We start from the raw sequence: 23,933 nt of genomic DNA, 5'->3' as shown, positions 1-23,933 counted from the left end.
AAATTCTTCTCTGCGGACCATTGGTTCTTATAATGTGTAAGTGTTCATCGTGGAGAAGACCCCATGGAGAAAAATAGCAGTGTTTCATTTTGCTACAATGGAAATCATTTTTCCCTGTAAAAATCGTTCCCATAGTAGCAAAATATCTCTGCATGTAAATGTAGCGAGCAGGCGAGCGTCCTGATAATGAATTATCGGAGCATTCGTATGATTGTAGACACCACAGCTGCAGCCTGAAAGCTATGCTGATCAATGCAAAATGCCTGAACTAATATATCAGACGCAGATACATTAGCATATCTCACACAGGCTTATTTTCTGAAGATAATATCAAGAGGTCTCAATCACTCAAACAAAACAAGGCTGTGTCGTGCAGTAGGGTAAATGGAATCATTTGTAGCACTTAAAGAGGCTCTGTCACCAGATTTTGCAACCCCTATCTGCTATTGCAGCAGATAGGCGCTGCAATGTAGATTACAGTAACGTTTTTATTTTTAAAAAACGAGCATTTTTGGCCAAGTTATGACCATTTTTGTAATTATGCAAATGAGGCTTGCAAAAGTCCAAGTGGGTGTGTTTAAAAGTACAAGTCCAAGTGGGTGTGTATTATGTGCGTACATCGGGGCGTTTTTAATACTTTCACTAGCTGGGCGCTCTGATGAGAAGTAACATCCTCTTCTCTTCAGAACGCCCAGCTTGTGACAGTGCAGATCTGTGACGTCACTCACAGGTCCTGCATCGTGACGGCCACATCGGCACCAGAGGCTACAGTTGATTCTGCAGCAGCATCAGCGTTTGCAGGTAAGATCGACTTACCTGCAAACGCTGATGCTGCTGCAGAATCAGCTGTAGCCTCTGGTGCCGATGTGGCCGTCACGATGCAGGACCTGTGAGTGACGTCACAGATCTGCACTGTCACAAGCTGGGCGTTCTGAAGAGAAGAGGATGTTACTTCTCATCAGAGCGCCCAGCTAGTGAAAGTATTAAAAACGCCCCGATGTACGCACATAATACACACCCACTTGGACTTGTACTTTTAAACACACCCACTTGGACTTTTGCAAGCCTCATTTGCATAACTACAAAAATGGTCATAACTTGGCCAAAAATGCTCGTTTTTTTAAAATAAAAACGTTACTGTAATCTACATTGCAGCGCCGATCTGCTGCAATAGCAGATAGGGGTTGCAAAATCTGGTGACAGAGCCTCTTTAAGAACCACTGAAACATTTTTATGGCACCAACAAAACTTTGCCAAGATACATTTTATACTCTGAAATAATGATATAAAATGGTAAAAGGTTTGTGATCATGGGTGATGGCATAGATGACCATGGTACGTTCCCTAATGTGCAATTATGATGCTTCTAATCTCCACCCAATGCTCCTTCATTTTCTACTTCTGCATTTGGTCCCTGACCATGTCTGACTATGAGGTGCTTTACTGCTAGTCCTTCACTTGAACTCTTTGGGTTTGGTGTCAGACAAGTAGGAGCCAATTAAAGTTCTACTGTTTGTAGTTTTTTTCATGGTGAGTTTATACGGGGTTGGACTGACCCACCAGAGTACCAGCAAACCATCCAGTGGGTCAAAGCGTTTTTACAAAGTACCAGAATGTCACACTAGTAGGAGCTAATAGACGTTCTATTGTTTGTAGTTTTTTGATTGTAAATTTATACAGGGTTGGATTATCCCACTAGAGTACCAGAAAAATATCCGGTGGGTCAAGGCTCTGACAAAGTACCAGAGTGTCACACTAGTTGGAGTGATTATGAGTTCTACTGTTTGCAGTTTTTTCAGGGTAAATTTATACAGGGTTGGATTGTCCCACCAGAGTACCAGAAAAATATCCAGTGGGTCAAGGCTCTGACAAAGTACCAGAGTGTCACACTAGTGTAGGATCCTCTGATGGGTCAAGGGCTTGACACAGTAATATGTCCAGCAGAAGTCAGCATCATTTGAAGCTGATGTGAAGCCGATCACTTGCGTCTAGGGAGAATTATTATGGGGTTGATTTACAAATAGCCTATTAAAATGTAATAATGATATGACGTTTATGAGCAATGATAGAAACTGAGGCATGACAAGTAACCATGAGGGTCCATAGCCGAACTTGGAATGGGGCTTTACTCAAGCACAATCACATGAGTTTAGAACATGGAAGGTTTATGATTCATTTAGTGATCACTAACTACACCTCAACGTTGAGTGGAGTTGGACACCCTTTGCTGCAGGTTCGCATAGCAGCTGCTACCCCGCTAGTTGAAGCCTTGACTAATGACATAGATTAGGATGCAGTTAAAAGGGCATATATTCCATACAGATTGACAATGAATAGTTTGTTCTAGTGGGAACAAGGCAACCAATTCTGACATTGGTCCCACAACTGACAATGATACTGATTTTTGTGAGTGCTTTTCATGGAATCGGCTATCCTGGGATCCTCAGTTTTAGGGTAAGTTCACACGTAGTAGAAATGCTGCGGAATTTCTGTCTGGATTTTTCGGACTGAAAATTCACACGTAAATACAGTACCAGCCATGTAGATGAGACTTGAACAAATCTCATCAACATGCTGTGAAAAATTTCCACGCGGAAATTGACCTGCGGATTTTAATATCTGCGCCGTATCAATTTCTGTTTCCTATTAATGAGAGGGGTGAAATCTGCAGTGAAATCTGCCGCAAATTCCACAGCAAAATCTGCCTGTTGCTCAATGCAGATGGATTTGCGGTGTTTTTTTCCCCACCACATGTGCACCTGCCCCTATTCTTTCTCATTTCAGAGACGTATCGTGGAAATGATAGGGTGGATTGAATCTGGTGACACTCGGTGTTGTTTTTCCCCGCATCACTCTTCTATATCCCAAGCATTTTTAGAATTCTTTTGTCATTACATTTTTAATGAAGTTTTTCATTAAAAACATCAGGATATAATTATGCTCTTTTTAATATCAATAGCCTGGTGCGCCTGTAAACATAATTACTTAATAGTACTAATTATAATTGTTTTTTTTATTTAGAAAGAAATGCGCAGATAGTAAATGGGGAAAATCATATTATTTACATCCCCTATAGCTAATGATTTAGCATTATTACTTCTCATTTAGCATTTTAAGTGAGCAAATTACATAAGTTGTGGAAAATTAAACTCATTTCCTGCCTTGTTGGATACTCTGCTTTGTCTTCAAACAACTTTATTTTTATTTTTTAATGAGGTGCTTCATTTTTGTTACAACAATATTTGTGTTAATCATAACCAGGGATTAATAACGAACTGTATGAGGTTAAGGGGATGTCCGGTTTCAGCAAATGAATGTTATTTTCTTTTTTAATAAACATTATACCGTTTTCCAGAGATTTTCAAGATCTCTGCTTGTTGTTTTCAGTAGGAATATTAATTATTTACTTCTAGTGGATACAAATCTGTCCATGGTCATGTGATGGACACACAGGTGCTGGGATCATTAGAAGACACAGCTCTGATACACATACTGTAACTGTAACGAGCCGTGCACCTGTGTATCCATCACATGACCATGGACACAATTATATTCACTGGAAATAAACATGTTCCCCCTGAAAAACAACAAGCAGAAATCTTGACAATTGTGAAGAACTAATATAGAAAGTAAATTTCAAAATTATACAACTCAAAATTATACAGAAAATAACTATAATTTGCTCAAATTGGACAACACCTTTAATGAGAAACAATAGTTGTGTACCAAGGCTCTTACCGTATATGTTGTTGTATGTTGTGTTTGAATGGGTAAGGGTCTCTATTCTAGATGTATGAGGTATAGTTACAAACAGAGGGTCATACAGTTGCATAGTTTTGACTATTTTAACATATTTACAAATACATTAGTATTGATGATTTAATACTGAAGATGCAGGTTGTCTAAGTAGTAAATATATTGGCTTCCACGTATTAAAAGTAGTAAAGACAAAAAGTATACATAGAAATCAGGTTCCAGCTTAGACTATGTTCACATAATGTGTACCTTCAACGAATGTCCTGGGAAATACTCAAATGCTGAATGTCTCCATAGACCCCTAGAGTGGCCTTTTGGCATCTGCCAAGCAGGTATACATTGGTATATATTTTTTTACTGTATAGAAAAGTGCAGTCTATGCTTGATGTATTCCACTCTATGGCATAAAGTTGCATACATTGGCGCATACATGGGGAGATTTTCATGGCATAGACACCAGCCATAAACATTCCTCATGAGGTGAACAGAGCCTTATATGTTTCTGAGTATTTTGATCTCATGTTATGGGTAACCGTTCCCTTCAATCCACTGTCCCGTACTTCCTTTTTTTATCAAAGGGGAATTTGATCGCTGCACAAGGTAGAGAGAAAACAGAAAGAAAATATAAGGGAATAGTTCCCCTATTCCTTATGCAGCATGCCTCCTTTTGATAAAAAAGACAAACAGGACACTGGATCTCCTTAATGGGATTTATTAGGGATCTTATCCAACCTTTACTTGCAACACTATGTTTTCTTTGCCTTCTTATTGGTGTCAAATTTATGTTTAGTATTGATTTAATAAGTTGAAACTTTTTCTCTTTATTCTGATTTTAGGACTAACCCCACCAACAACCCCACCTCACAAAGCCAACCAAGATAACCCATTCAGGACTTCTCCAAAGCCGAAGTCTTCTTGCAAGTCTAGTGTGCCACCCGCTAAGAAATCTCGTTACATTGAGTCTTCCAGTATCCAAATTATTAACTCTAAAAAAGGTCCTGAACAATCTGAACTGTATGCACAGCTTAGCAAATCCTCTGTGGTCATTGGACAAGAGGAGAAAAAGGTGAAGCGACCTAGTTTACGGCTTTTTGGAGACCATGACTACTGTCAGTTTATGAATTCAAAATCAGAAATACGCATTAGCTTATCACAAAATGTGCAGGCCTCAAGACAACTTGAATGTAAGGATTCCCTACCTGGGAAAAAATCACAAGTCTATTCATTAAAGGATCAAAAGGAAAGGCCAAAAGACAGTTTTGAGGGAACTATAACAAGTTCTCAGAACAGCAATCGCAAACCCCTGCAAGACCAGGAAATTCGTGCAGAACTCAATAAGCATTTTGGTGACCCAACAAAAGCGGTTTATGAAGATGAAAACAAAAACAGTGACCTGGGAAACAAGGGTTATCATGATGATCAGTTCTCTAGACTACCTATGTTTTTAACTTCTGGACTGGGTATGGATAGTTTGTTTGATGACAGCGAGGATGAGAATGATAAACTATGTTATTCCTGGGATGGAATACAATCCTACTCATTATTTGATGTATCGCCTTCTTGTTCATCCTTCAATTCTCCAAGCAGATATTCTGTATCCCCACCAACGTCCATATTTTCACAAAGATCACAAAGGATTTGTTCTCGATCAAGATCTAGATCTTTTTCTCAACACAGATCATGTTCACGGTCTCCATATTCACGTTCAAGATCCAGATCTCCATCAAGCAGATCTTCATCAGGGTAGGTAAAAAGTAAAGATATTATGTGTAGCTGCTATTCTTACAACCGATAAGAAGCATTTCACGTGCCTATTGACTTTTTGATCCTATTAGCCCTCGCACACACACCTAAATTTCAGATGTATAGGAGACAAGAAGTAAGAAAAATTGTGCAGCAACTGTGTTGTATGACCCCAACTTTATAATGATCTTAAATTTAGTGACCATTAGTTGGGGCCAAAAAGGCCATCAATTTTTCTATTTACCAAACTGGCCAATATTGCATAGCCACAAAGAGGATTTATTGATACACACAGTATATTGTCTGTAAGAATGAAAGCCTTGGTCAGCTAATTATACTTATTGGTGGATGTGTTTGTCTCAATGGCTGACCATAAATTTATTTAGTCTTTTTAGTTATTTTTGGTCTGTTTTCTCTTGAGCATTCTCAACTAACCAGAACATTTAACACACTATGTATTGTCTATGAGAAAAGAGTGCAAAATAAAGTATGTTGGTGTTTCAGATGTACATGTCAGGTCCAGCCCAAGGGCTAGGTCAAAATGTCAACTGGCAAAAGTAGATTTATGTTGAAACCCTATGTAAAAAACACATCTTGTTCTGACCTCTTACTGGGTATGAATGTGTCAACAATGTCTTCAATGCTAAGAACTCTCATGTCCGTCATCAATAAGGAGACATCATATCCTTTAACTCAGTGGCTGAATATAAGGCTGAGTTCACACGACCATGTTACGTCCGTAATGGACGGAACGTATTTCGGCCGGAAGTCCCGGACCGAACACAGTGCAGGGAGCCGGGCTTCTAGCATCATAGTTATGTACGACGCTAGGAGTCCCTGCCTTTTCGTGGAACTACTGTCCTGTACTGAAAACATGATTACAGTACGGGACAGTTGTCCCGCAGCGAGGCAGGGACTCCTAGCATCGTACATAACTATGATGCTAGGAGCCCGGCTCCCTGCACTGTGTTCGGTCCGGGACTTCCGGCCGAAATACGTACCGTCCATTACGGACGTAACATGGTCGTGTGAACCCAGCCTAAGGCTGTCCACATACAACACTACGGCCATTTCTAAAATGAAAAAATGCTGGTATGGATAATATCAAACAATCGGACTACCAGACTTATATAGCCTTCACACACCTAGGAACCGACTGGTTGTTATAGGTAACAATTCTTCATAAATCGAACCTAGTTTACCTTTAGTGATGTAAATCTCTTCCAGTCTTACCTATTTAGCTATAGTTTGTTTTGATTATTCTATTATTTTTTCTGCAAGATTGGAAATTTACAGTCACCGTGTATCCATATAGTTTTCGATTTTTCGCTGCAAGATCCATTTCATGTCTATAGGGTTCGACGTTAGTTAACAGTATAAAATCCAGATCATCCATAAAGTATTTATCACAGAGATATATGATGCTGTCTGTCATAATCTCAGCTTTTCTCAATCAGTCCAGAGGTATCACAGACAATTCATTATTACATATTAATGATTAACCCTCATGATAAAGTTATGGGTGTAAAATAACTTGGTGTCAGTTCATTCTTTATAAATGACTAAGATAGTGTTTAGAAAGCTAAAGAATGTGCTGGTAAGAATATATGGAATGCGCATAGGTTTATGAAGTAGAATGTACATGATAACGGGAACCGTATACTCGATTAATCAATCAACACAATTGATATTAAGCATACCTTGTCCGACAAAAAAAGATAAAGTATTGGAATAAAATATAAGCGGATCAGAGCGTTCAGCCTTAGATTGTATAATGGTTCATCGGAGCAGCGTCTACGTCATACACATTCCCTTGAAACATACATTCTGCAGGTCACTGAACTCAGCAGGGCTCACACAGAATTAACAGGCATTAATTAATTAAACATCCCTATTGATCTAGCCGGGAGTTGAGATTATCCGCTGGATATGATAGACTGTTCTCCATGAACAGCACACAATTTCTTTTTTATTTATTTATTTTATTTGTTCCCTTTTTGCACCCCGGTTTAAGCTGTTTTTTTCTTAATTAATTAGTTTTTTGTTTGTTTTAATCTGGGTTTTTTAAAGTTTTTTTTCTTTTTTTTTGTTAAGTTAAAAAAAGAATTAAAATAAAACTTTAATTAAAAAAGGATAATACACTTAATGTATTTACACTCTACTTTATGCTTTCTTTTTTCACAGTAGCATCCATTTGCCCTTTGCATCATTTTAAAATATTTGCAATGAAATGTGGGATGATATGTTCCATCTTACATATTGAAAGAGCAGGTGATAATAACTTCTTCCCATACAGTTAATTTTTTAGTCAAATAAAATAGTCAATAATACCAATTATAATGATTATATTTCATAAAATAGACACACTAGTGGGCCTCATTCATCAAAACTATCTAACAGTAAGGGTACATTCCAACATAGTGGCGGCCGCTTGCGCACAAAACCAACTGTGGTACTACCGCAGTTTTTCCCACAAAACCGCAGGTAAGCCTGCGCTAATGCCAAAAAATTGACCAATTAACAAACTGTTTGAAACTTCCGCCCACCACAAGTGGGAGCGGTTTTGTACTCATATGACGGCTGCAACGTGTGTCTTCACTCTAAGAATGCCGATAGCCCACCGAACAGTTTTAGATATGAAAGCTGAGCTCTGATTGGGTGATAAGGGCAACAAGGCCATTATAATTGTTAGATGGTTTTAAAAAATAAGGCATGTAACTCACACACATATATATATATATATATATATATATATATATATATACATACATAAGTGTATATCTTTATCAGCTGATCACTGCAGGTCTGGCTGTCAAACAGTTAATTTTGCCAAGGTAAGTTATTGTTAGCAATTATAAAAAGGCCATTCAGCAGAGGCAGAACCTACTTCGAATCTCTGCCATCGGCTCATAGAAGACCCCCCCCCCCTCTCTGCCCCAGCACAGAGAAGACTTCCCCTTCTAGTTCATATGCACTAATAGGGCATATAGACAAGGGTTGTCTGGATGGAAAACACTTTTTTAACTGGTTCAGATCCAGGGTGTTATGCTCCTTTAGGACCAGAAATATTTTAGCTGTTTTTAGCATGTTGGTAACAGCTGGAACTTTTTTTTTTTGTTTTGGACTAACGATGTAGTATTTTTCTCGAGATTAATATGACCTTCTTTTTTTTAACCATTTTTACTCCTAGTGTTTGCTTTTTTAGGTTTTATCAATGTTAGGCTTGTACTTTGTAAAAGTAGCAAAGAAAATATTATTTTTTAAACGTTACGTTATATACTTGTATTGACTTTTATTTAACATAAATTCTGAGCTATTACATGCAAAATTTTATGGAATTGGGTCAGGTCTAGTGGTACAGTAATGCTTGGTGGACTGGTGGTTTTCTAGGGGGGTGGGGCGGAGTTTATTTATTTGCTTTTTATTTAATTTATATTTTTTATTTCACCGTCTGTCCCAAAAAGGCCACAAAAGACCATTGGGCTTTATTATTTTATATATCATTTTTTTTTTTTACAATATGTTTTCCCACTGTAACTGACGCTGCACAATTGCCATTGCTGGGGCCGCGCTTGGTCTAGTTAGACTCAGCAGCTGCCTCTTTTCAGTACACAGCCCTCATCTAGCCCTGTGTGTAGGAAAGCAGAATACTCATACTTATGTCTTAAGACATGACATTCACCAATCATACTTCAGGTCTGGCTTTATTTCCACTATCCTTGGTAGAAGAATGACAAATGAAACAAATATTCAGTGAAGTGAATAGAAACACTTCAGTTTGGGGCAGTTTGAAGAACACATGCTTGTAACATTAGGGCATCTTACCTTTGGCTCACTTTGGGCAGCCGTTAGTTGTCTCTGTTGGGTCTGCTAGGTTCTCAAATAGAGGCCCTAATATGGAGGCAATCTTCCCTTACCAGACTAAATAGATTTGTACGTTTCTCTTGAAGTATGGTATAAAATTACATCTGATTATTATTTTTTTACATTTTAAGGTCTTACTGCTGTTACGAAACAAATCATTGTAAACAAAACAACTCTCCAGTGTATGAACGATCAAGATCAAGGTCACCATACAGTCGTAGACCCAGGTAGGGGCAATGGCAGAAGGCCGTTTATACAGTATCTCCTTAAATGAAGCCATGCTTTTCATGTTGATCGATAATTATTTGCATGGATTTCTAGATATGACAGTTATGAGGAATACCAACACGAGCGCCTGAAGAGAGAAGAGTATCGCAAAGAGTATGAAAAACGGGAGTCAGAGCGAGCAAAACAGAGGGAACGACAAAGGCAAAAAGCAATTGTAAGGAAATAACTAATTATTTGATCTCAGTATCTATCATCTATCTATTTATCTATCTCTATCATTTCATATCTATCTATATAGTTTTTTTTTTATTATTAGTCTTTCAATCTCTTCTCTGTTATTTATTACTACTATTAATAAAAATTAGTGTCTTTTTTAAAAATTTGTTATTAAAAAAACAAACAAACAAACAAACAAACAAACAAACAAACATCAGTGTCACAACAGTAGAGAACTAATCCTGGATGAGGCTGAAGACACTCAACAGTGGTTCAAGGCCAGGAAGGGTGACCTATGTGTCTGAGCAGGTGCTGAAGGACATTTCTATAAAGCATATGCATTGTATAGATTTACGCAAGTTGGTTTGAAGTGATGGCTTCATAACTCACTAAGGGTCAATACAGATAAATCACTAGCTTGCTGTTCATTACACAGTCTACTGTAGGTAGCTGAGAGATCACAACATATTAACCTGGGCAAATAGCTAGGATTCTATCAATGGACTTAATGTATGGTAATATTATCTGCTACACTGGAATAAATAAGCAGCATGGAAGCTAAAGAAATACTAAAGCATTTTCCTGGACATTATCTGAGTATATCAATACAATAAAGTTACAGACATATTTATTATCTATCTATCTATCTATCTATCTATCTATCTATCTATCTATCTATCTATCTATCTATCTATCTATCTATCTATCTATCTATCTATCTATCTCGGCATCAGAATCAGCAGCAGAAAACGTCCGAAACCACCTCCCATTGATTTCATTGGGAGGCGGAGGCATTTTTTTCCGTGGAGGTTTTTAGTGGCACTCTCTTTTTTTCTGTGGTTCCACCTCTGACCTTCTATTGAAATCAATGGGAGGCAGTGAAAGGGTTTTTCGATGCATTTTGTGCTCGCGGCGCTCAATGGCCATGGGCAAAAAAAGCAGTGAAAATCGCAGGGCCTAATACTGACAGGTTCCCACCACTACCCCCTGGTAACCCACTACCACTACTTTGGGGATGTTCTTCTCCTGCTGCCTGGCTGTTACTTTTTCCTGCCTCAGCCCCTTAGCAAATCCCCTTCATGGAGTGCTTAATGTCAATCAGCTTTAACATAAAGCCCTTCCTACCCCTTTAGAGGAGATTCTGCAGTAGGTGGAATCTGGAACACTGCATAATATACACCTATACGCCCCAAATGCAACAGAACATCTTTTCCATATGTATGGTAGAGCATCATGTCCGTCAGTCTTCTAGTGGCATAATGCTTTCTCTTAAAAAAGAGGTTCTACAGCAGCTAGGGTGTGTATTATAAGGCATACGGCACCCCCTACTGGAAATGTTAAATATTAGAGGTCATCTCAGAGTTCCAAGACCTATGCCTAACTCCTTGTTAATGTTTACAGTGGGGGGTTAAATAATCCAATCTATAATTATGTAATTTATTTTACTTAATGTCTTTAGAAAGACTCTTTCCACCATCAATGCAATTTATTTAATTCATTAACTATTCCTTTAAAAAAGCAATATGAAAACCCTATTTCCTTAAATGTATTGCCGATTGCTCCCAGTATCCAAAAAAGGTATATTATGATCCACATTTAATGACTCTATATGCATATGTATTGAATCCATCTGCCTATTGCAAACATGAAGCATTCTATCATAAGCTGAGCTTTAGTGTGCCGAGAAAAATGTTATATTGAGAGGATTTTAATAAAAAAGAGATATGGAATGAAGTTTCTGTCCAATTCCGCCTTGTATTAATATATGACAAATACATCAAAACATACCATACGTTAAGTCCTCCGGGCTACATAGTGTCAATTAACCTCTTAGAAGCCATAACTGCATGTCCAATAATAACTCCAAGGACACATTTATAGTAATGCCATGATTCCCGAAAAAGAGTTTTATCTGTTTAGCAGATCACGGTAGTCCACTTTTCAATGGGATGGAAGATACATAGCTACACACATACATATTTTATATTGTTGAGCTTTGGTTGTATGTATTTGTGTATTTACTTATAGGAAAACTAAATATAATGTCGGCAGCTTATAAAACGTCAGTGTCACAAGAAGAGTAACAAAACAATACATAGCATTCAACTATAAGGTCTGTCGACAATAAGTTGCTCACATTATATCCCATTACTGAGACTTCCACAGGTGAAATGAACATGCTGGATCCTCCCGAGTGAAGGATACTCTTTGTAGCCATTCTAAGCTCGTACTAATAGATGAAGATCCTTAATGGGGACCCAACCCCCCATCTATTTACTTAGAATGCCCTTTTAACCTATATGAAAATTTGTATTCTAAACAAAGCAAGTCAGTTTAACATATATATACACACATATATATATATATATATATATATATATATATATATATATATATATATATATATATGTGTATATATATATATAAAAATGTGTGTTCTTTCCCTTGTAGGAGGAGCACAGAGTTATCTACATTGGTAAAATGAGAACTAACATGAAGCGTGCTGAACTTCAAGCCCGGTTTGAAGTTTTTGGTGAAATTGAAGAATGTACGGTCAATTTGCGGGATGATGGGTGAGTAAGATTTAGTTCAGTTGAAATTTTGTAATGTATTTTTTATTTTTTCGGTGCTGACAGAGATTCTCAAATGGGTTCCATTCATTTTACATACAGTAGATGGAGCATGTGTATGACTCTAATGTTCTGAAATAGTCTGATCTCTGGGGGCCATGGCTGAAGGAAGTTGTTTTTTGTTTTTTTTTGTGTGTGTACAAATGCTTCCAGGAATCTGTGTAAGTACCTCGTTCATGAACAGGATGTTTGTATAGAAAAAATGTTCTCCCGAGATGAGTCCTTAGTGATTGAACTTCAAAAGTCTACATTACAAGCAATACATGTGCTGTTAGTTCAGTTTTATTTCCTGGACATCGTTTTCTACAAGATAATCTGTCACAAGGGAGGACATTTAAATGATTTAATGGAATAGTTGCCATGAACTTCTCGAAAGTTGGTCAATACCTGGGGCAATTTGCCCCCGATTCAACCAATGACTCATGAAAAATCACTTTCCTCATTACAAATAGTAAATTTAAAACATTTCCTAAATTTTCGGGAAGGCCAATTGTTGTAGAAACATACCTTTAATTGTAATTGTTAACGGGGTTTTCTCATATGGATATCATCGACACGTGTCCCCCATTTGGGGCCGCCCTCTATGAGCCAGAGAAAAGAGTCGCTTTGGTGGATTTAAGCCATTCATGTATTACATAGACGACCGTTCATTTGAATGGCATCATTTAATACTACATTTCCACTGCAAGGGAATGGTCTGGATGGCTGTGACCTCCCTTGGCAAGATCAGCTGTTTGCTAGAGGTCTCGGGAGTTGGACCCTCAGTGATCAGTTGATTTCAATCCCAGCTTCCATATGATGTGCTGAGACAACCCCTTTAAGGATTGTCTTTTCCATTCAGATAGCTTATAATTATCATTTCGTCTATGGATACCTAAAAGGAATTGTTGAATTTCATAAGGAATCTACATTTAATCCTTGTTTCAGGACAATATCATCACCCATATAAATACTCTGAAGACATTGATTAAGGGGGTTCATAATACCTTATATATTTATGGTAAATGAATGTCTACTGTGCTCGCTAATGTGATATTTGCCCTCCTCATTGCAGAGACTGTTACGGTTTCATCACCTATCGCTACACATGTGATGCGTTTGCTGCTCTTGAGAATGGATACACCCTGCGCAGATCTAATGAGCCTGACTTTGAGCTGTGCTTTTGCGGAAGAAAGCAGTTTTGCAAGTCCAACTATGCAGATTTAGGTATGGACTCCATTCATTTTATTGTACGAGATGAGACGATTTTCACACCAAGGATCTATCTTAATATAGTTAGTTGCAGGCTGGACGTTATTTTACTGGACTCTTCCTTTACTGGTAATTTGATATATAAAATCAATTGTCTAGCATAAAATATAGGTTCTATATTCTTTATAGCTCAGTAGTTAATTTATATGCCAGTGCCACTGGCATCAGACAGGCAATGCAAAAATGTTTGAGACAGAAAAGGCCATGGGTTATAAAACTAGTTTTTACAGCACAGGGTTTTAATATAGTACATGTGTTTTAATTTAAAGATTGTATAAGCTGAACCTTAGGCTAGGGCTACACATTGACATTTGGTTGCCCGCAAGTCCCTGTATAATAGTAGCATTGCTATGATCGCAATGTGACTTTAATATTTCATTATGGGAAATAAGGTGGAGGTACCATCACCAAAAATCTGACTAGGTTGGACGTTTTACAATGGTGACAATCTTATTTCCCACAGGGAAACATTAAGGGCTCTTCCTGGTCATGGCAATGATTGTACCATGACTTGTGAGCAACCTAAAAACTCTTTGTGGCTCTGGCTGTAGGAGTTTAATATGATGTGTATTTTAGTCATACCTGCAGGAATGGTGGTTCTCATCAGGACAACACTTTTCCCTTCTGCAGACCTGGGGAAGCAGTGTTCCATGGTGCCGATGGTGCTACATGGTCGCGCCAAATCATACAGAGTTGGATCAAATCTTTGCATTAGGTCTCAGCACTAGTTAAGGGAGAGAGAAATTCCAAGCAAGGGACCCCATATGTCCATATGAAAAGGGGTTGTCCTGATGGAGCAACCCCTTTGAGTGGCACAATGTGTGAGATTACAACATGATAGCCAACAAATTCTGAAGTTGACTAAATCTTTGATGTGTCACAGAGAGGATGAGATGTTTCACTCATCTCTCGTCATAGTATTTGCACTCTACTAAAGATCAATTGCACACAATTTACATTGGCTTCTATTAAACTTTCACTCAAGGAAAAAAGTTGGTCAACTTAAAATATGCAAGAGTCACATTGCACTTGAGGGCAATGAACTTGGGTCATGCAACATGCACGCAGCAGGGAGGTCACCATCTAACCCCAGCCTAAGAGTACATGTATTGTGCTTTTCCTATTAGTACCACGTTATGTTGTGTACTACATTGTAATATAGTAATAAGTACAAATACTTTCATAGATGTTTATTTCCCCTCTGGATTCTCACAATATGCTAATTAAAGGGAATCTGTCAAGTAGTTTTTTTTTACCCTAAATTGCCACCGTGCCATATATGACCTTACAATGTTTCTAAACATCCCCCTGTATTCTAAATCTGATGTAGCCAAATTTCAAAAGTCCATTTTTAAAACGTAGCACACTGTATGCAAATTACCATTGAATAGTCATCTCGGAGGTGACAATATTAGGAAGAGTCACGCAATCCGGGCTCCAACCCCAACTCCTCTGGCTTGATTGACATCCCCCCGGCCGCTCTACATCACTACCAGCTTCCTCCATTGCTCGTGCAAGCGCCATTGCCTTGTACTCTCCGATCATGTGCAGTGCAGCGAGGTGTACTGTGCCTGGCTTCATCACAGTCAGAAAATAATTCCCGCAGGTGCAGTACAGTGATGAAGCTGTGCACTGTAAACCTCGCTGCACTGCGCATGCCTGAGATATACAAGGCAACATCGCATCACAGCTTTGAGGGAGGCTGGTAGGGTTATAAAACGACCGGGGGATGTCAATCAAGCCAGAAGGGGCGGGTTTGAGCCCGTACTGAATGACTCTTCCTGGTATTGTCACCGCCCAGATGACTCTTCAATGGTTATTTGCATACAGTGCACTTTTTTTTTTTACAATTTAGCTGTATCACATAATTACAGGAGAATGTTTAGAAACAATGTCCGTTCATGTAATAAGGCATGGTGGCAGTTTAGGGTCCAAAAACGACCTGACAGGTCCCCTTTAAAGATTTCTTATTTCAATGCCGTCTCATAAACATCAGCCATATTAGCTCATATTTTTTCCATGTGTTGTACACATGTGGAGAAGGCGCCACTCTTCACGAGAGCTCAATCTTGCGTGCAATACAAGATTTATTTTTTGTTTACTTGTTGGTGGATTGAAATAGTCAGATGCAGCGTGACGCTCCGTGTCTACCTTATTTAACACCTCCATAATGTAGAGGGGCTTAGACAGAGCTGGAGAGTAAACACAGCTGTTTGAATAACAGGACTCCGGTTAGTACGCTTTAATCAACGCAAACAAAATAACGATGCCCGGGGGAGATGTGGGAAAATAAAGGAAATGGCAGTGTGAGGGTATTGTTATTTATTTAGTATTTTACGTGATGGATTCACATTTAAAACTATTCAGAATTATTTGATTGCGTATGTTGTATTTGTTTCCAGTATTTTCTTAGAATGTAATTTTCATTTAGAGGAGGAAGAAGCTTAGTGGCTCCATACTCTGAATCAGTATCAGAAAATGGACTGATTTTTATTTATTTTTGTTTTTGTATTTTTTTTTTTAGAGTTTGTTTTTTCTATTTCTATATTAAACCCCAATCATCATTAATATAAGCAACAGCTTAACAATAAATTACAATCCAGCTGTCCAACACTGTGAAAGTTTTTTTTGTAGAATATTATATTAGAATCAATACAATTCAGGCTATTCATTCTAAAAAGTAAAAATGCAAAATTAATATTGACTTCTGAAAAAAATATATTCATGTTAACTCGTCTCATGAAAAATCTAATTTTTGTTACTAATCATTGGGTCAGTGCTTAGTGCTAAGAGACCTTATACAGTAGTATACAAAATACACAATAGTGTACAAAATATACATAATGTGAAGCTCATGGGCCCCAATGCACAACCTGTAACAGGGCCCCCACATGTGCCAGTTATAATACTGATGTCTTAAGTGGCAGAGGGGCATTTGGGTCCCCTTCAGGCAATAGAACCGGGTGCAATTGCTAGCTATGCACACCCTATATTCACACTCCCGATATACATAGTCAATATGTAAAGACAATGTAAAAGAGAAAATAGATATTGTTTCACTCAAGAACATAGTGAAGAGGGGTCCCATAGCTGAAAATAAAACTGGGATTCCCTTCCTAATGTTGGTTCACAATAACATATTCCAGGAATGGAGGATTCTGCATGTACAGATCCTCGACTCTTATTTACTAACGTTGTAGAGACAGGGAGCTCTTTTTTCTAGGTTTATACTGGACTTGGGAAAGGAGATTGGCCCATCTGATCTGGAGAAACCTCTTCATGGGCCCCTTAGTAGCCACCGAGGCTGATTCAATGAAAATATGACAATTTATAGAGATACAAATTCTAAAAACAGTACATGGGACACTGTAAAATATTGGACTGTTCTGCTATATTCCATGCAATTCCATGACCATAATTGAAAATGTATACAGTAGTTTCGTTTTCATTCATTAACCATCTTGTTTTTTTTGTTCTTTTTTCGGCTAGTAGATTCAAATTCAGATGACTTCGATCCTGCTTCCACCAAAAGCAAATATGACTCCATGGATTTCGACAGTTTGCTTAAAGAGGCACAAAGAAGCCTACGCAGGTAACATGCATCACCACCACGCCCAATGGAATGATGGAGAATACCTCACGGACATCTCGTCCTCCAATAAGAGACTCTTGAAAGTCAAACCTAGGAATTTCTCCTACTTTACACTCTCCGTTCTTCAATGGTTTACATGAACACAGCTGCTGAAGACTAAAGAGGCAATGGGATTGTTAGACAAGCGCGGAAAGCCATGGGTGTCAGGTGATTCCTCACTTTCACAGTTGCCGTTGTATCACTCGAATAAAGACGAGACATGCTTTTCATTGGAGATGAAAGTGCCAGTCAACTGTGAAAACTTCTCAGTTCAAAACTGATTATTCTGGAAAAGTCGAGAGATCACTATTTATCGTGGGAATATTGGAGGATCTGTAAGCTGCTGATGCTCAACTGCAATGCAATCTTCACTTTGTCTAGTTTTAATCATCATCCCATAGGAAAAAAAAAACTAAAAAACAAAAAAACATTGCAATATAGATAACGCCTTAGTAACTTTTTTTTATTGGGAATCTTGTGAAGAAACCAACCACTTGCATACGCAAGTCTCTTTAGTCTCTACTAGTCTTGGATACTGACACCCATGCAATTGTCTACAATGTTGTTCGTCAACATCGAAAGCCTTGTAAGTGGTCAATTTCACAGCTTGTTCAGCATTATATATACATATATATATATATATATATATATATATATATATACATATATATAAATATATTTTATTTTCTGATGAGTGGATGTGGTGTTACATAATAAATGAGAGCTCAATAAAACTATCTGAATCAGTGTCCAGGTAGTTTATACCACTGCATTGTACTGGTCAAGTATTTACAGATGTTTCCTTCTCTTCTGCCAGGGAGATGTGCAAGCGGACATATTGCCCGTGTCTCTGGCAGAGAATGGGTTCTATGGAGTATTTTTATTTTATGTAAATAGAGTATGACAATGTTCTTTATTTGTTACTGCTATGCACTGTAAATGCAGCCTTCTTTTCAATACGGAAAAATACAAAAACTTTTCTTAAAATTGAGAATATTCAAAAATGTAACTATCTAAGGTGAAACACCTGTTGTATACTAATCCAATTAGGAGTTGACTTTATGCTTATATATATATTTGATTGTAAGAAAAAACAAAAATGACAGTGTGCGTGTTAAATTTGTTTCTTTTTTTTTTCCTTTTTGGGGTGCACAATTATCGCTTTAAGCACACTCATCCCTATTTTTTTAGTGAGCTTCCATATAACTGTTTTGAGAAGGATTACATTGGCCTGGAAAGGCTTCTGTCGCATGGAGAACATGTCTCATCCTTCCGTGTAAGTGTCTTTCATCTGCCGAAATACATAATCAGTTCAAGATTTACCATATCAGAGGTCTTGTTAACGTTCGTAGTGATTTTTAAAAAAAAAAAATATTATTCGTATTATTGTGAGTCAGGAATGAATGTATGATTTGATTACTTTCACAATAGGCCATTGTGCGTTTTTCTCTTATAAGCTGCTGGGTGACTCAGCACTGTGCACCATATGTGGGTGATATTTTTGTCTAAACACTGTTTAATAAGCCAGTATTTTTTTTTTTTTTTTAGCACTGTTGGTATTTTTACTGTTGTGCATCCTTTTTGAGAAACTGATATTCCATTCCTTTGTTTCCTGAAGACATATTTATCAGTTAACACTACCATATTTGTTACCGTAATATGCTGATTAAACAAGATATGGCCAGTTAAAAGGATGCTAACACTCTCTTAATACTATCATAGGCTATGGGGTAAATCCCCTGTGGCACGATAGTGTTGACTATGCATTAGTGTAGTCTCAGCTATACTGCTGTACTACTGATCCTTTAAGACGTTGTCTTGGTACAGGGAGGCCACCATAAGGTTGGTTTCCATATGAACAATGTTCTTTTACACTGAATCATTTTAATCTCTTCACGCACAGCTTTCCTGTATTGCTAACCTGCTGATGGGTTAACCCTTGTTCCGCAACTTAATGTATTCAAACAAAAGTGGAATTAATGACCAGAACCATGTTTCGCATATCCATCGGCTCATAGCGGACTGAACTCTACGTTACGTGCGGTGCGTGTTTAGCAAAGCAAATATTTTTTCACAAATGTTAATCAGTCACAGTTTTTGCAACGGTTTGTAAAATCTTTTGGATGAATATTGCTACCATTATAAATGGTTTGAAGAATACATTTTTTGGAAAAATTGGTGAATGTACAAAATATTACACATTTTGCTAGAATCTTTTTGTTCTGTAATGTAACCAGGTTCAGTGCAAGAAGGTATTGGGAGAAGCCATTTGCATCAGGAATTCAGTACTCTGGTTGCTGCTGCCCACGTCAGCTTGGTAAACTGTCGTGCAGAATAAACTAGAGTGCCAAAGATTATTTAACCTGTCATGAGTTTTGACTCTGTTTGTCATTTGCTACCATATTATTTCAGGAGCTTTTAACATCACTGGGGGGTCATTTTGCTACAATACACCTACACTACATAGTGTTGGATACCACAATTTTCCCAAAGCTGGGATATTTCTCAAGTTGCTTTCATCGTAGCATCTAAGAGATCCATTTGCCCTTTAACGTTAACCAAATAATAGAATTAATTGTAGAAGAGGAAACACGGCAAAGGTTTTCAAAAATGTTCTTGATCTCTTTTCTTCAACTTTTTCCATTTTTGGTGTAAAAAAAAAAAAGGAAATAGATTCCTTTGACCCTAGTGTGAAATCAACCAAATACTATATATGTTGACTCCTCAAGAAGATCATGCAAGGCTTGGGACGCATCCAACAATAGCTGTGCACCAAAACATACCACACTTCACAGAAATCTCTACGGTAAATTCCCTCTCGGAGGTTTTATTATCATAAACTACATAAACATTGCTATGTTCCTTTATTAGATTACGTTTTTTAATCTCTTCATAAGATTTACAAAGATGGTCAAAATTTCTATACGGATGAGTTTACACTTCAGATATGCAACCTTACCACGTCTCATCATCGAGAGGGCACCAACATACATGTCCAGGTGCTTAAAGGAGTTGTCTGAGATTAGAAATAGGGTCTGATTTTTACAAATATAGCGCCGCTCTTGTCCTATGGTTGTGTTTAGGATTGCAGCTCAGCCCCATTCAGGTTAATTGGGCTGAGCTGCAGTACCAGGCACAACCCATGGACAAGAGTGGGACTGTTTCTAAAAAAAAAAGCAATTCATTTTTTTTTATCTCCTACAACTCCTTATGGGTATGTTCACACGGGCCATTTTCGGCCGTTTTTCGGGTCGTAAATGGCCCGAAAAATTGCTGAAGAATCTGAAGCAGAACGCATCCAAACATCTCCCCATTGATTTCAATGGGAAATACAGCGTTCTATTGCGACGGGGCGTTTTTTTACGCCTCATTTTCCAAAAACGGCACATAAAAAGACGCCTGCAAAAAAGAAGTCCATGTCACTTCTTGGGATCTTTTTGGAGACCTTTTTCATTGACTCTATAGAAAAACAGCTCAAAAAACGCAGCAAAAAACGTGAGTTTGATTAAAAAAACGCATGAAAATCAGGAGCTGTTTTCCCTTTTCGTATTTTCAGACATTTTTGGTTAAGCACAATGCAAATTATTTCAATGGAGTGTCCAGGATTAAAAAAACATGGCAATTTTTTTACGAAAAAAGTGCTGCTCCTATCGATGTATTGTGTTTGTCATTGCAGCTCAGCTCCATTGAAGTGAATGGAGCTGGGCGGCAATACCACATACAACCTGAAGACAGATGTGGCACTGTTTTTTTGGAAGAAAGCATCCATATTTTTCCAGTTCTAGACAACCCCTTTAACACTGACACGTGTAGCTAAAATGACCCCTTTTGCTGTTTAAAGTAGGCCTGTCATGTACACACAAGGGTGGCAGTTATATTATGGAACGAACCGGTAAACCATTATGCAGCCAACTAATATTCCAGGAAACAAGCACATGATTCTAAGGCCCTACCTCACCAATATTTATGAGGCCGGTCTTATATTTATGAGTCACTTGGTCCTAGTAGTCTTGAAGAATATTTATAGACTGTATTCTTGTGAATACTAATATAATATAACTCCACCAGGCTGCTTATATTATATTAATATTGATTTTATGTTCATTTTTGGTACCATGGCAGATCAGATTATAATTAGTCGATGCAGCCTACACAATGGCTGTGTTCATGGTTTATCACCAGCAAATTTTCTGTTAAAAATAAATTCCACTCTGTAAATGCCGGAGAATTTTTTATTTTTTTTCATTTCTCATTTTCATGTAGGTAGATAGCAATAAATAAAAACCTATAACCACACATGTTATTTCCACGGGTACCCTGTTGCGTTATGGACAGCTTTAATCCGTGTCATGGTTGTATTTATGTAGGTTACAAAAAATGCAGGTATTTTATCTTGTTTAATTATGTGATCGCCAAACAAAAACTAAAGTTTACAGATTTTTTTTCTTTCTCAATTTTCTGTTGTACAAAATAAAATAAAAGTATATATTAAAAGCAATAAATTATTTTTAAGAAATCAATGTTTAATATATCATATTATGTGTTAAAGACCAGATGCATTGCCTATTTTGCCTTTAAATTATGTAATCAGATGTTTTAATACATTATATTTTTCCCTGTATTGATGAAATTAATTGAACGTGTGTTGATTTGTTTCTTTTTAAGCAGATAAAATATTGTTAATTTTTATTTTAATTTTTTTGGCAGACCTGACAATTGCTCTCTCCTACAGTCACAAGTTCCTCTGTGTTCAAATATATACAAGAACAGAAATTTGTGTGTAATGGGGCATTTAAACATATTTTGGGATCATATGTAATTGGCTAAGTGATTTGAATCTTTATTTTTCACAATTACCATACATTAAAAAAATTCTGTGGATGAGAATAATAATAAAAAAATGATTAAAATGAAAAAAATTAAAAAATGTGTAAAACCGCTAGATTTGACGTGTAGTAGCTGCTTTTTCTGCTTTATAGTAGTTTAAAATCTATGGCTGTGCCCTTTGTGAAAAAAAAGTCAATTAAAAAAAAAATTCAATAACTTAATATTCAATGTTAGATTTGAAATTTTACATTAAAGTAGCCTATAAGATTGTGCTAAACATTTGCCAAAGACGGTTGCACAGAATGGAACAATTGTGCAATCGTAGGGAGAGACGTTGGGTCATTTGAAATAAAAGCACTTCATCCCTTTAGATTTAGTTGATGATTATGTGTCCTTTTTGATATCTGTAAATCTGAGAACTTCAATCATTGTAGTTTCAAACCTGATGAACTAGAATAGCCATATAAGATAATGTGATGATTCTAAATCTGTACTTGTGTGACAGACATTATCAATACTGACTAACAACTGACTGGATTGCGCTACTGTGAGATTTGTAGATGAAAATGTACTAATGGTGGTAAAATTGTGCTTAACAGGCAATCAAAGCTTTTAGTTAGCCCACCCCACCGCCCGGGGTCGAGGTTCCACCTGCCAAGTCTACATGTACTGTGGTTTTATTCATTGTATACAAATTCCTGTGATTATTTTTTTAATGTGCAGAACACATTGGCCTCACTGAGCTAATAAAGGGAAACAAATGTTTCAAATAAACACCTGTTTTTCTCTTTTTGTAAAATAAATAAATAAATACGCTTGTGGTAGATAAAATTGATACAATATACGGTTGAAGCAAAATTCCAGATTAATTAGACTTAAAGAGGAACTGTTAGCTCTCCTGACACATCTGTTTTAGTAAATTCTTGTGTTTGCCGTAATATAACAGTTCTGGATCATGATTTCTGTGAACTCTACATTGTGCCATTCCTCTGTTATTCCTCCTAGAAATTTACAAATAAATTGACAACTGGGTGTTAGCAGTCCCCTTGTCAAAGGGGTGTGTCCTTACAGAATCTAGTACTGTCAGCACTGATTGGACATTGTCAGACTGAGTAGGGACACACCCCCAAGTGGTAACACCCAGTTATCAATTCATTCATACATTTCTAGGAGAAATAACTGTAAGCTATCACATCTACGTTCATAACTTAGATGTGATAGTTTACAGGTGGATCCTGCATGTCAGAGACATCCAGAACCCGCCGACACTAAACCCGTCAGGTCCGCGGGACTGACGATTCAGTGAATAGCGCTAGATACAGCTGCTCCATATAGAGAATAGAGAGCAGTTGTATATAAAAAAGTAAAAATTATTTTTAATAAAAAGTATTTGCAAAGTTACACAAAACACGTTGATACACATTTTTATTGTTTCTTTTTGCGCGCCTTTCAAAAGTTTACATTTAAGGTTATCCTATGATTTGAGGCACGCAGGAGCTGCTGTTAGCCGAGCCGTTGGTCCAGTTGACTGACAGATTTGTCTTTCAACAGCTCTATGCAGCTTCTAGGTATTGTGAATACGTAAAAGCTGCAGTGCCAAAAGTAATGTATTTTTCAAAGATGCATAGAAAAAAAAACCACATACATTTCATAGAAAAAAAGACTACAAAGGTATACATAACCTTTAATAGAATAACCCTAAGGGTATGTTCACACGGCAGCGTCTGTAACGACTGAAATTACGGGGCTGTTTTCAGGAGAAAACAGCACCGTATTTCAGACGTAAT

At 37.4% G+C, this 23,933-nt stretch overlaps 1 protein-coding gene across 2 annotated transcripts in view; it reads left to right on the top strand.

The window, feature by feature from the left end:
* PPARGC1A (PPARG coactivator 1 alpha) overlaps window positions 1–22,920 on the top strand; it is an 89,377-nt gene extending 66,457 nt beyond the window's left edge. Inside the window, exons 8-13 of one of the 2 annotated variants that reach the window (XM_075858734.1) lie at window positions 4,593–5,499; window positions 9,495–9,590; window positions 9,685–9,805; window positions 12,259–12,380; window positions 13,492–13,643; window positions 17,181–22,920. In XM_075858734.1, coding sequence (XP_075714849.1) covers window positions 4,593–5,499; window positions 9,495–9,590; window positions 9,685–9,805; window positions 12,259–12,380; window positions 13,492–13,643; window positions 17,181–17,284 — 1,502 coding nt within the window. In that variant the 3' untranslated portion in view covers window positions 17,285–22,920. Of the gene's footprint in view, window positions 1–4,592; window positions 5,500–9,494; window positions 9,591–9,684; window positions 9,806–12,258; window positions 12,381–13,491; window positions 13,644–17,177 lie in introns of both variants that reach the window. The other variant, XM_075858724.1, reaches the window with a different exon arrangement.
* Window positions 22,921–23,933: the final 1,013 nt, after the last annotated feature.

This window comes from Rhinoderma darwinii, chromosome 1, assembly GCF_050947455.1.
Source record: "Rhinoderma darwinii isolate aRhiDar2 chromosome 1, aRhiDar2.hap1, whole genome shotgun sequence".
Classification (NCBI taxonomy): Eukaryota; Metazoa; Chordata; class Amphibia; order Anura; family Rhinodermatidae; genus Rhinoderma; species Rhinoderma darwinii.
The sequence above is the reverse complement of the archived record's forward strand: the minus strand, read 5'-3'. Positions and strand labels throughout refer to the sequence as shown.